Source organism: Grammomys surdaster, unplaced genomic scaffold (assembly GCF_004785775.1).
Source record: "Grammomys surdaster isolate TR1022 unplaced genomic scaffold, NIH_TR_1.0 126163, whole genome shotgun sequence".
NCBI classification, from domain to species: domain Eukaryota; kingdom Metazoa; phylum Chordata; class Mammalia; order Rodentia; family Muridae; genus Grammomys; species Grammomys surdaster.
Genome location: NW_021620970.1, coordinates 982813 through 995908, shown reverse-complemented (window position 1 = coordinate 995908; position 13096 = coordinate 982813). Strand labels below are relative to the sequence as shown.

Genomic DNA, 13096 nt, shown 5'->3' with positions numbered 1-13096 from the left:
AGCCTATTTAGTGGAAAGTTAATAGCTCAATGAATACCGAGACAGTAGCTGTGATCAAATATTTATGGTTGGAATTCATTACACACAACACTTAACAGCTCTGTTTATTTGATGGACCTCTTTGTTAAATAATATATGAAAACTAGAGGCAGAACAAAAGCATAGGCACTGCAGTCAGGGGCCCAGAATGTGGCTAAAGACTGGACTAGGTCTGAGGCATAGCTCTACCTCTCTCACTTCACTGCACCGATAACTAAATGATTTTTTAATGGCAGAAGTTATTTAGGCTTCAGCACAGTTGTTGACCCCCAACCCCCAAAAAAGCTTTATCACTCAGTATAGCAAAATGGGTGTACGCAGAACAAACCTTCATCTGACAGTTGGCTAACCGTCAGCATCAGCCAGCAGGAGGTCTGAGGAAATCTTCACTGGCTCTACAATACAAAATGGATCAAGACTTTCAGCTAAGAAAGTCAGCTAAGACTTTCAGCTATTGTCTTCTTAGAGACAATAACTAGGACAATGGCCAGTCATCCTCTGTCACAAGAAGAAATGTTGATTCTGGTTTCCTAATGGGAGCTCAGGGTTCTAACTTTTCTCTTGTGGCCACCAATAAGATGACATTGTGACTGCCCTGGGCTTTGCTGGAATGATAGATTATTGACATGTTCCAGGATGAGGCAAAACATTAGTAGTTGGAAGTTAAGATCTATTGTTTGTCCCTATAAGAGAAAACAACTAAATTACTAGGAACTATGGATCTGATTAAAAGTCCAGGATGGATATTGTATAGAATGCCTCTCTACACACTGTTAAGTTTTCACACTTCATGGGATATCATCAAGTATTAACACCCCAGGAGGGTTGCTTCCTGACATATCAAGAGACCTGGGAATCCTAGCTATCCCTGGGGTGAGCCACTTATTCTCTCTGTGCATTTTGTTCTCATCGATGCTTCTGTGGAATGAAAGAACACCATACAGCATCCTCCACCAGAAGGCACATGTACCATCAAAGTTAATGTAAGGAAGAGGCAAAGGGCAGTGTCCTGTGACCTATTTGCAAAAGTATTACACATCTACCAGGAGCCACGGTGGACAGGAATGGTGGTTGTCACCAAGCATAAGATCTCTCATCCTGGATGTGGGAAGAAAAAGTAAAGAGAAGCTGCCTATTAATAAGGTCTCTTTTGTTTTCATCCCTCTCCCTCTCTCTCCTTAGCTCGCCATGAAGCACAAATGTTGAGAAACTGCCTATCCTTGTGAACCTCTAAAGAAAGTGGAGGAGTTTGTTCCGCAGTTATTACAAGACTTCCAGATGGCGGCTTCTTTGGTTTTGCTGTTGTTTTGTTTGTTTGTTTGTTTGTTTTCCCAATATAAAGACATTGAATGGTCTGGTTTTTCATCGCCAGATGTTAATATGAATGAATGACAATGTGTTGTGTGTATACATTTCCCTCTCTTGCTAAGGAATGTTGCAATAGCATCAGCTATGTTTTTACTTTTTCCATTGTATGTGTGTGAGTGTGTATCTGTGTGTGTGTGTGCATATGTTCCTTTTGAAGGAAAATTGTTTTTGTAGTTCAAATATGAAATTCAGACCAAATAATAAGCCAGGTATAAATTAGCAAAATGTATTTTTTTTTCTCTCTGAAACTAAGCAACAAAATAGTTCAATATGGTGGCATCAGATGATGGTCCTGGGCACAAATAAAAGCCGAGCAGTGCTTTCACTTTCTCTCCTAGTCCTCTTCATTTGAAGAGCAAAATTAAAATTTATTATCCTGAGACTCAAGTCTGTACTGTGGGAAACACATGGATGTATCGGGGGAATTGGATTTAGTCTTTTCATGTTAATCTTTTTGCATGAACCATCAAGAGCATTCACAAAACAAATCAAAGAGACATCTACTCTCTGGGCTGACACATAAACATTTCTGCTCCTTTCTTCCAGTCTGATTCGTTGGAATTATTATATGAAGGATAAAAATTTGAATGTAAAGACCTATTGTAAAACCTATTTTAAAACCACTGTGGATTTATGGATATTTCTCTTGTTGTCATTGTCCCAAGTTATAGTAGCTGACATGGGGGGGGACTTATATTTCTAAAAATACATAATATATCTAGGGTCAGAGAAATGGCTCAGTGAATGAAGATGCTTATAGCATAAAATAAACCTGGTGACTAGACTCCACAGATTTGACCTCTGACCTCCATACATGTGTCCCAGCACACATATGCACACCATATAAAACACATACACAAAACAATATTATAATGAATAAAGTCAAATATAATAAATGAATTGTCTAGATAAACATATGTAAATTATAATGTCGAAAGATGCTATGTTATTTTTTCTCTTTTTACAAAGCTATGCCCAATTTTAGAGGGACTCTCACAAGATCCTTGGGAAAGAGCCTTTAGTGTTTGGATATTGGAGATTTCTGGATTGTTGTGGCTTTTAGTTTCTTTTGTGTTGTTTAACATGTACTTCTTGACAGATGGCATACTCGTCAGTTTCAGCTTGCCTGGTCTGATACAGACAGCATGGCTACAAGCCTTCACAGTGCTGTCAGATTGAACAGAGTCTCTTCCAGGCCTTTGGCGTATGTGTTGCTCAAGGTAATACTGCATTTAGACTGTGAAAATTTTGTTTTCTTGAGGGTTAAAAGCTAGACATTAAAATTTAAAAAAAAAAATTACTTGTTGCTCATAAAGCAATGAGGCAAGCTACACATACCACTTACTGCAGTGCATGGAGTTTTCAGACGCCTGGGTCTTCAGGACCCTTTCCTTCTTTACTTTCCACCGAGTCCCCTGTTTACTTGTGATGTAGTCTCTAATGCAGCAACATAAGACGACTTTAGATTACTAATGCTGATCTAAATAGCTTACGTTCTCCTAATAACGCATCCCCTGAGGAAGAGCACATTTTCTGTGGAATATCATGAGTATAATGTCAGGAAGAGGATGGATTTGCTGCAAACAAGCGTTAGAATCCTCTTGGGCAGATAATCCAGGTGAAGAACATTCTGTAAAATGTACATAGAGGACTATGAATGTTTACTATATCCTAAGCTTTTCTTTAGGTGTCTTACAATTTTTTTAAAAAGCCAGGAACCTGCCATCTACTGACTATCGGAACTGTTTCCTAAAAAATAAGAATAAAAATTAAAAGCCCCCAAATAACACTCCAAATTGATTTCACTTGCAGACTTCAGCTCAGAAAGCACAGATATTTGTCTGCTAAAACTGGATTCTAGTTTCAGAGGGTTGATATAAATAGTTGAGAGAAAGTCTAACATTCCCCCACTCAAGTCAACAATAAAATCACTTGTTGGATACCTGACGACAACTTTGGGGCAGCTGTCTCTGGACAGGCTGAAGTATAATGTGAAAGCTGAGGCTTCCTCCTCAGCATATGAATGGAAATGCCCTGCGCCTGCCCTCTTTCTGTTCCCTCTCTCGATCACTTTAGGCCTAAATCTTGTTGGAAATAGTCTGAACTAAAAGAAAAGCCCACCTGAGCTCTGTTAGCTTGTCTTCTGATCAGTCAGCATCTAGGCCATCACGATGACCTTGGCCTATGATCCGTCCTGCTTGTCTTCCACCACACACACAAGCTATAACAACAATTACTGCCCCTCTTCAGCTGTCCAGCCTCTTGCAGAGAACCCCTTGATAACATATGTGAAGTCTGTTGCAATTCTTTGGTAGAAGGTGCAATATAAAATGCTAATGCAGTGTAACCACCATGAATTTGCTAAGAGGACTCCTGTCATATGGGACCAAGTCATTTGGTTGAGCTTTCTAGAAGACTTATGGTGTTGATTTTATTTCTGCACGTCATTATGAATTTTGGAAATGCTGTCTTGCTCTGAAGGACTTCGCAAATTATATTGACAATGCATAAAAAAGGAACGTGCCAGCATTTCCACTTCTTCCTGGAATGTAGCTGTAGTGTTCTTCACTAGAATGATTAGATATCTATGTCCAGGCTCTATGCAGTTATTCAGGTTGATGTTTCATTTTAAAGAATGTATTTGTAAAATGTAACAAGATCAGTAGCTAACTTTTTTTAAGGTCTGGTAGAAGTAATATTGTGTGTTAAACCTAAAATTATAGTGAAATCTGTTTTATACTATCGTGACTAGCAAAGATTATGCATTTATGTAGAAACAGTTACAGAGTGCCCTAAATAAGAGATACTAGTTAAGATAGGTTTCACTCCTAATTTCAGAATTGTGATGCTGCTCATGTGTGTTGTTCTTGGTTTTTCAGAAATTCTCTATGATATTGAGTACCATTTTTGTTTCATTCAGAGACAAGTTAACAGCTGTTTTGTTGGTTCACTATTCTAGCAACTCAGATTTTTGTCATTAAATATTTTAACTCTGGTGAATGTTCCTCTCCTTTATTTGTGAGACCTACAAAACAACAAGCGAACACCACGTCACTTCTTACACTAGTGGGCAAGCCTTATGTGCCTGCAGGAGCCCTCAGGATGGAGGCCAGATGATGAAGTTGTGAGAAAACTTGAAGTTTAATGGAGACAAAGAAGACAAGCACAGTGTAGAGCATGGCCATATTAACCAAGTATTGCATTTGGGGTTCTTTTCTGTGAATGAAGCAGGTCACTACATTCCCTCCTACTGATAGCCAGTGATGTGTGTTCAGTTTGCAAGTTTGTTTCAGTATGCCCCATCATTCAACGGACCAATGTCATGCCCTGTTAAATTATAAAGTAGATTGGATCAGACTGTGTCCACTTGTCTGTATATTTCTGTAGCCAAGCAAATGTCACTCCATTGCCTTTCAAGGGAAGTGACCTGAGTAATGTCGGTAGCAGAATGACTATCTCTGGAGGGTACACAGTAGGCAGCCTCAGAAGCTGGTGGGTCTCTCCATGACAGTTTGGTTCGATGAGAACCTAGCGGTAAGGTAATTGTGCACTTCAAAGATACCTGCTCTTGTGAACAAAATTACAACTCATCTGGTTGACCTACGAAGATTATCATCATGTTAAAAGGATTTTAATTGTTATCAGTTATACACTTACCAACTCCAATTTTGAGAGAATTAATATGACAAGTTGATAAGGTCACTTCATCTGGAGAGGGTTTCTCCAGTCACAGTAATGCTAGAAATGTCTCCAATTGGCCCTTTCCCAGCAAGAAACAAAGACATACATGGCATGGATAAAAATGTCATGCCTAACTGAACAGCACTTCCTTCCCGTGTGGAATCTGGACTTAAACATGTATGCATAGGACTTGAAAGTAGAAGAGGAACTTATGTGTGGGAGGTAGAGGTTACCAGGAGAGGAGCATGAAGAAGCAATAGGAAGAAAGACACTTATCTCATGCTTTCTTTCATGAGGAATCTGGATTTATCACATGTATATATGGTAAGCAAAAGGACAGGATGGCAATGGACTGAACAGTAACAGAGTACTATGAAATGCATGAAAACATCATGAAGCCCCTGATTTTATATAACTTCACCTTTAAAGCCTGCATGCACCCACAGGCAAGGCTCAGTTCCCTACTCCAAATATGAGTGCTCTCAACACGGTGCTGCAAAGGAAGGGTATCCTTTGGTTCTCTTTAGAAATTCAGAAGCTGTATCTGTGTTCTCCTACTTGACAAATAGCCAGTGCAATCATTGCATCTCTGGCTCATCATTCTGGAGGCTTGTGTGACCGTGCAGACACATGGCTTTTAGCTTCCAATTGTGTAACAGTATACTACTGTGGTACAAAACTGCTTATCTTATGGCCAAGAATGAAAATTACAGTAAAATACTGGGATCCGACAAGCACTCTAAAGAGTGTACCTCTAGTAACCTGAAGATCTCCTACTAGGACCACCTCTTAAAGGTTTAGCACTCAAAAGATGGACCAGTTCTTCACCAGGCTGAACTTTTGAGAACATTATACATCCAAACCATAGTGGCATATTATTATTTTTTGAAGTCAAGCTTTCCTGATGCAAAAGTTATCTTCAAACCTCCACCCAAATCTCCTCTGTCTAAAGCCTTCTTACTGTTCCTTCTTAATCTCTTCTTCAGCTCAGTTTTTCTAAGAGTCACATGTCAGAAAAGTGTGGACTTATCAGGGGTTACAGCCAGTTCTAATGTTCTTCAAATGTTTACATTTACTTTCAAATTTGCAGTTTTGCTATCACTGGTTATCTTGCTTTTGTTAATCAATTAATTAATTAATTAGTTAATTAATTAATTCTGCAGGCCCCAGATGGTGGGGCACTTGGTTTTCCCAGATGCTTACTAGATTTAAACTATCAAATAAAAGCTGACAAGAATATTCAGTATAAAGTGTATTTACACTATATTACTGGTAGGAGCAGTTTACCTTGATTCTTATATTTTCACATTTGAGCCACATCTGGAGCCTCTGAATTTTCCAAATCCTATTTTCACTGCCCACTCCCCCTCCTTATTCCTTGGGAGACATGAACAAATGTCTGTTCACTCCAGATAGGGAAGTGAGACAGCTGTATCACCAAAGCCCACACCGGCATAGGCAACAGCTCACAAAAGCTGGAAACCTGGACTACACTGCACAACCTATAAGCAGCTGGTCAGATTGGAAAGAATCTTTTTCAGGTGAGCTTGTTTTAGGAAGCTTAGCTGTTCTCTTCCTTTTCTAGGTAGGTCTAATTTTCTGAGAGTATTTCTCATCAGTACTTACTGCTTATATACCTTTGGGAAAGTAGAATTTTTAGTAAGTTTCAGGCACTTCCTGAAACCTTTTGAGTTGCTTCCTTCCTGTTAACTTCCCTGTAGGATGGAATCCTTCACACCTCTTCAGAACATCATGTAACTGCCTCCCTCAGGATGGTAGTTTGGAAGTTTACCTCAGAGGAAGTTGCTTTAGAACATGTCTTTTCTTCAAGTTTTCTGCCACAGTTTGTTCTGTTTGCTGAGCCATGACTTAGCTCCATAGGTCTAAGAGTGACTACATGAAAGGCTTGGCCTATCCCATGTCATGACGCATCCCATGGCTCATCACATTGGGTGCCGTGGAATATAGTATAGAAACCGAACCGATCATGTCAGGCCTACTGGATTATGATTTAGCTGGCCATATATCTCACCATTGTTGTACTCAGATTTCCTCTATTCTAAATACCGCATTCTAAATACTGCTGGTTCTTTTGGGTGGAAGGGAGATTGATTTTACAGCCCATACATTTGCCTTTCAATATGTCCTGATGTTGTAAGTTTAAATGTCACACAACTGGAGTTAGAGATGTGTGTGTGGGGGTGGGGGTTAAGCTTCAGTCCTTTGAGGCCCAGGTATCACTTGCCAGCATTAGACATACATAGATGAAGCTTTCATCCAATGACAGTTGTATCACAGTTGGTCTGCCAACTTATTTGTTGGTGACACAGAAACAAGAAAACTGAGCCCATGAATTACACAAGCTTTGCTGGGAGGGACTAAGGCTGGAGATCACAAATTTTAAAGAGCATTCCTATGTAAGCCCTGACCATGCGCACGAAACAATCTGTTTAATTGTGACTAATCCTTCCTGGCTGAAGCATACAGTTTTCCTTAAGAGCAATTGTCTTTCTCTGATCTTAGGAAGACAAAGAATATACTTTTACTGAGGTGTAAGCATGCCTTTTACTCACAGCACAAAGGCTCCCCACTGGGTTTTTTGTTTCAAGCCTGGAGTTAACACCCAATATTTGTGGACATGTTTACATCAGTCTGGAATGTTTCAGTGTAAACAGAGCCATGCCATTTAGGCAGAAAATGTTCAGAAATGTAGTGGGGGTTGTAGCTCAGCAGTAGAGGGCTTGTCTACAGTGAGGGCCTAGGTTCCATCCCCACTACTATGAGAAAAGGAAGAAAGGAAGTCTGGGTGGAACTAGAATGTATAAATTGTAAGATACACACACACACACACACACACACACACACCACTAAATTAAACCATTGCTTTTAAAATATGGTGAGTTAGGGCAGGGCACCCCCTTGTGGTTATTCACAGGAGTGTGCATTTCAGAATACTAAAAGGGATCCATGTTCCAAGTACTTCTTTGAAATCTAGCACCAGCTTTGTTAGATGTATGACTTTGGAGGTAACTATGGGTATAGCAACTGAATGACATAATGAATGTACAACCCCGTACCTGCAACATCTGCATTCAGTGTATATCAGCTTGGAGTGAGTCTGTCCTGTGAAGGAGACAAATGCAGTGACTTTGGAGGACTTTACTGGCTGCTGAATATAGTGCTGGCTAGCGGATAGACTCTCTCTCCTTCACTCCCTTCTAGCTCTGGGCATTTGGAGAAGATTTTATCCAAGCTCCTCTGACCATTTTTATAATCCTTCTACATCTCTCATCAACAGAAGCTCTAGCAAATGAAAAATAGCCGACCTCAGTGCCCAGTAGGAGCTACTTTCTGAAAGAATTATCCAAGAAAGCTAAATTAATAAGGGAAATTCAACTCTATATCTAGGTCACCAACCATGGAGATGAAAATGAACAGTTGGTCTTGGAGATGTTCTGACATATCCTTTGAATAGGAAATTCATGCCACTCTTTCAAGAGTAAGTTCAGAATCTTTAAGCAATATTATCTGCACCACTGCAAGGAGGCTGAGAAGAGCCTTCTTAGGCTACTTCCCTGATGCTATTTAAAAGAACCATCAGCTCTTACAGATAGAACTTTGTCTAGAGTGAAAATAGCCCTTAGAGAAGATAGAAGGCAGGTAGATCTCGCTGACATATACATTGGTGATGACATATCTTTCTAGAAGCACCTAATGTATTCAGCTGAAAAATGGTCTCAGAAATTCTAACTATGATGACAGTGTACTATTTCTACACAATTACGATGTTTTATTTATAAAATGGAATCCTAGCTTCATTATTAGGCTATTTATAAAGCACAGGCAAGCAAAGTCAGAACAGTCAACACAGTAGGTCCTGCCCCAACCAAACTCCTAAACTTCATCCCTATAAGTGGAATGTTATGTTAGCTCTTCACAAACTACAATCCAAACAGACTTTTCTCTTGACAAAGTAGGTTGATGTGAATCCTTAGCAGAGAACCCCCTGGCTTTGACAGTAGTGCTGTCACACAAACTACAAATTTTCCATATCTTCCTCTTCATGTCCCAAAGTAAAATAATCTCCACTGTGTCTGCCTCAAGCCTGATGGATGAAGTGACGTGTGGTGTGGCAGAGCTACTGAGAGTTCATGGGACTATGGAGGTGTGAGTTTTCCAAACCCTAGTCCTCTCTGTCCCCATGCAATGTCCAAAGGGTCACTCTATGCATCACCACCTCTCTCCCTGTGGGCTCAGCCGAGTAGCGGTGGGTGGTACTAATTTTTTTTTCTTCATCAAAAGGAAAATAAAGACCCAAGAAGACTATTTGCCATTATGGAATGTGAAATGGGCAGTAGTAAGGCATATTGCCAAGTTGCTCATGGAAGGAGACAACTGGGCTACAAGCCATTCCTAAGGCCAAATGTTATAAGCATCCCAAGGTCAAAGTACTACACTGTACTTCCAAGTAGCCCACCTTGGAAACATTGTACCCTAAGACCACTAGTAAAGGCTCGTGAGTCCTGATAGCCTCTCAGAAAAGCTGAAGTCTACCTACCAAGAAAACATTAAAAATGACAAAGTTTAAAAACCTTTCATGGAAGTTAGACATTCATGTGTAAGAACTGAACCGAGACCCCTTTACCTCCTCAGTGGGAAGGTCTGGTATCCTGACAGTGTCCTAACATTAGCTAACAGAGGAAGCCACAGAAGAGATCCAAATCTGGGAATGTATTAAGTAAACGGGAAAGGTATGGTGGTTAATAAGTTACCTGAGAGCCAGGTTATGATGGAAGATAACCCAAGGACATCCAATCAATCGCAGACTCAGCTCCCTTCCTCTGAACCCATGAGTAAAGCACTGTTAATCACATGGAAAGTGGTAAGGGTAAAGCCATCTCAGTTTCTCCTTGAGGGCCCCAATATGGCCTCACTTTCCCCTTGAAAGCAGTAGAAAAAAAAGGATTGAAAATGAAATAAGTATCCTCCCCTTAAGCTTAAGGCTGAGCCAGAGGAAGTCTTGACTTCCTGTTTCCATTTCTGTGGCTCCTCATGATCTTCTATGGGGTAGGGGGCACCCTGTCTATTCTGTGTCCATTATATGCCTATCTCCCCAGATACTGCAGGAGAGAATCTGAGGACATTGCAAAGGAGCATGGTTCACATTCTATCCACTGGGCTCCATCATGTCTACTCTGATCCTGTGGAACAAAGCAGGAGAAGAAATGAAAGAGAAGAGAAGAAGAAAAGAAGGGAGAGGAGAGAAGGGGGAGAGAAGAGAATGGAAGAGAAGGGAAGGAAGGGGCTCAAACACAGTTCCCGGATCTGCTAAGACCTGGAGAGCCATATCTCCTAAATTCAACCAGGAGTGTGCACAGCTGCCATTTCATTACCACTGAATGTAATTGTCTGGTCTCTTCAACCAGGTCAAGCTCTTCTGCACTTGAAAACCTTCACAGATGCTGTGTCTGCTGCCAAGAATACTTCTTTCCCCAGTGTGTCACACACTGACCATTTCCCAAGTCTCCACTGAACTGTCTCTCAGAAAGACTTTCCCTGAGCAGCCCCTTACAGCACCTCTTTCTTTCTTCATGGAATCTACACAAATGTTTGTGTACATGTTGCTCATTGCTCTGTTGTCTTACACATAATGTATTAAATTCTAAGAAGCCAGGAGCCTAAGATTTAGTAGAAACTTAGTATAGTTTATTAAAAGGATGTACCTTTCCTAACAAAGTCTCCAGATAGGAGGATACGCATAGGAACTTTCTGGGAAAAAATAAAACCAGTGACTTCCAGGCTATCCAGGACTATGTAAACTCTGTTTCAAAAACTCTATGTAGATAGATAGATAGATAGATAGATAGATAGATAGATAGATAGATAGATAACCCTGCTAAATTTAAAGAGATTAATACTAGCAAATGGTAGTTAAACTGAGACCACATCTTAGAAGCCAACATGGCAGCATTAGGATTTAAGCTGCTGGTTCCTGCCATCCTCACTCACCTCTGTCCTGTAACAATGCCACAAGTTTTCTGCCTCCAAGTATGTGGTGGTTTGAATAAGCATAAACCCCATATGTTGAGTTATAGGGGTTCTGCGTCTGATCCACCACAGAGCTTGGGCGGCTCAGGGAAGCAGGACATAGGTGTTTTGACCGCACTTACCCTGCACTGTGAAGTTGCAGGACACTGCTCAGGGGGACGGGGAGCACAGTCCGAGGTCCCTAAGACAGCCAGAGCTGGCTCTGGGTTCCCTGGGGCTGTGACAAGGCTGGGACTGTCTGGTGCTCAGGCTCATGGGCACTCAGGCACCACTGTAAGCTAAGAATGGAGTGGGGGCCCACGGGCTGGATCTGGCCCAAGGCCAAGGGGAAAAGGGGAGAGAAGGTCCAGATGGGTCCCTCGGGAATAGAGTCTTTGGCTTAGTTGGCTGGCTGATGGCTTGGCTTGGCTTGGTAGTCGTGGCTGGGAGGACAGAGAGGCCTAGTTCTGGAGTCTAGAAGGTGGCTCTGTAGGCAAAGGCCTTCTCTATGGCTCCCCATGGCGAATCTAGATGAAAAGAGTCAGTCCATGATTTTAAGGCTTTTATTGTCATTGCAGTGGATGAGTAAAAACTGAACCCCATTTTCTCAGGGAGGGTCTGAGGTTAAATACCGTTAAATACCTTTTGCAGGGAGGAGTGTCTGAGAAGGAAAGCATAATTGGCTAAGCCCTTCTGGCCTTTAGGTACCTCATTAATATGGAGATCTGTTTTGAGGCTACTTGACCACAGGTCACATCCTCTGCCTGTGGAGGGGATTGGGGTGTTGTCCTTACATGATTAAAGACACAAATCTATAGAGGCCTTCCTTCAGGAGTCTAGACTCTGGGGGCATGGCGTCCCTCAGGGTCACGGGGTCATCGGGGGTTTCCAGACTGTGCTCGACTAGAAACCAGGCTGCCTTTCACAGTCCTATACCTATAGATTCATATATTCAAATGTTTAGCCACCAGAGAGTAGGACTATTTTAAAGGACTAGAAGGATTAAGAAGTGTGGCCTTGTTAGAGGAAGTGTGTGGCTGGGGATGGGCTTTAAAGCCTCTGGTCTCTCAGTCTGCAAATCAGGATGCAGCTCTCAGCTATTGCTCTTTGTCATGGTGAAATGGATTCAACCTCTGAAACTGTAAGCAAGTCCCCAATTAAATGTGTTCTTTTATAAGAGCTGCTAAATCTCAATGATATCCACATACCTAAGAGTGATGTGTGTTCATGGATTAAATGGACGTATGAATAGAATGCAAAGTGTTTATCATGTTCTCTCAACTTAAGGAAAAATGAACTTTGAGTTCCTGTCTTTTTATACATAACTTCCTTTGACTACCTCTATATAAATACTGATTTTTAAACATATTTTCCCTTGAACAAATGTCTCTTGAGTAATATGTACATGGCTCTGCATATGTGCATCACCACATGTACACGGTAGAGGAACCATTGCTATCTCATTCAGTGTTAGAGAGTAGTACATATTACAAAGTGAAACTCACTACAGAGCTTGTACTGAAGATCAAATGAAATGCTTTGTTAAATACTTAGCAATGTGACAGCATACTGTAAGCATTCAATGCATGTTAACTTTATCACAGCGGTACTTACACGTTTGGCTATAAAATGTCAGAACAGAATCAATCTGAAAGATTATTAAAATTACAGACACCTAGGAGCATGCATCTCTAACTTGTCACTTAAAAGAGTGTGAGGATATAAGGTACTAGGAAGCAGAAGCCCATTATATAAGAGCCTGAACAATGATGACACAGATGACATCATCATGGGTATTGAGGGCAGTGGGACCTTTTTATGCGAAAATAGTGAATCTCAGAAGCATATGTGCAGTCTAAGACCCAGAAATGACCTGGGTAGAATGTTCTGAACACTAACAGGTAGATGTCCAAGTCACTTTAGAAGAATTTCTCTTTTCTTTGACTTAGGGACTGTCTTAGTTAGGGTTTCCATTGTTGTA

General features: G+C 41.0%; 1 protein-coding gene across 1 annotated transcript in view; it reads left to right on the top strand.

Annotated features, from left to right (window-relative positions):
* Positions 1-4407, top strand: part of Stxbp6 (syntaxin binding protein 6) — a 212968-nt gene extending 208561 nt beyond the window's left edge. Inside the window, exon 6 of the mRNA XM_028757467.1 lies at positions 1222-4407. Coding sequence (XP_028613300.1) covers positions 1222-1245 — 24 coding nt within the window. The 3' untranslated portion in view covers positions 1246-4407. The remainder of the gene's footprint in view (positions 1-1221) is intronic.
* The last annotated feature ends 8689 nt before the right edge of the window (positions 4408-13096 follow it).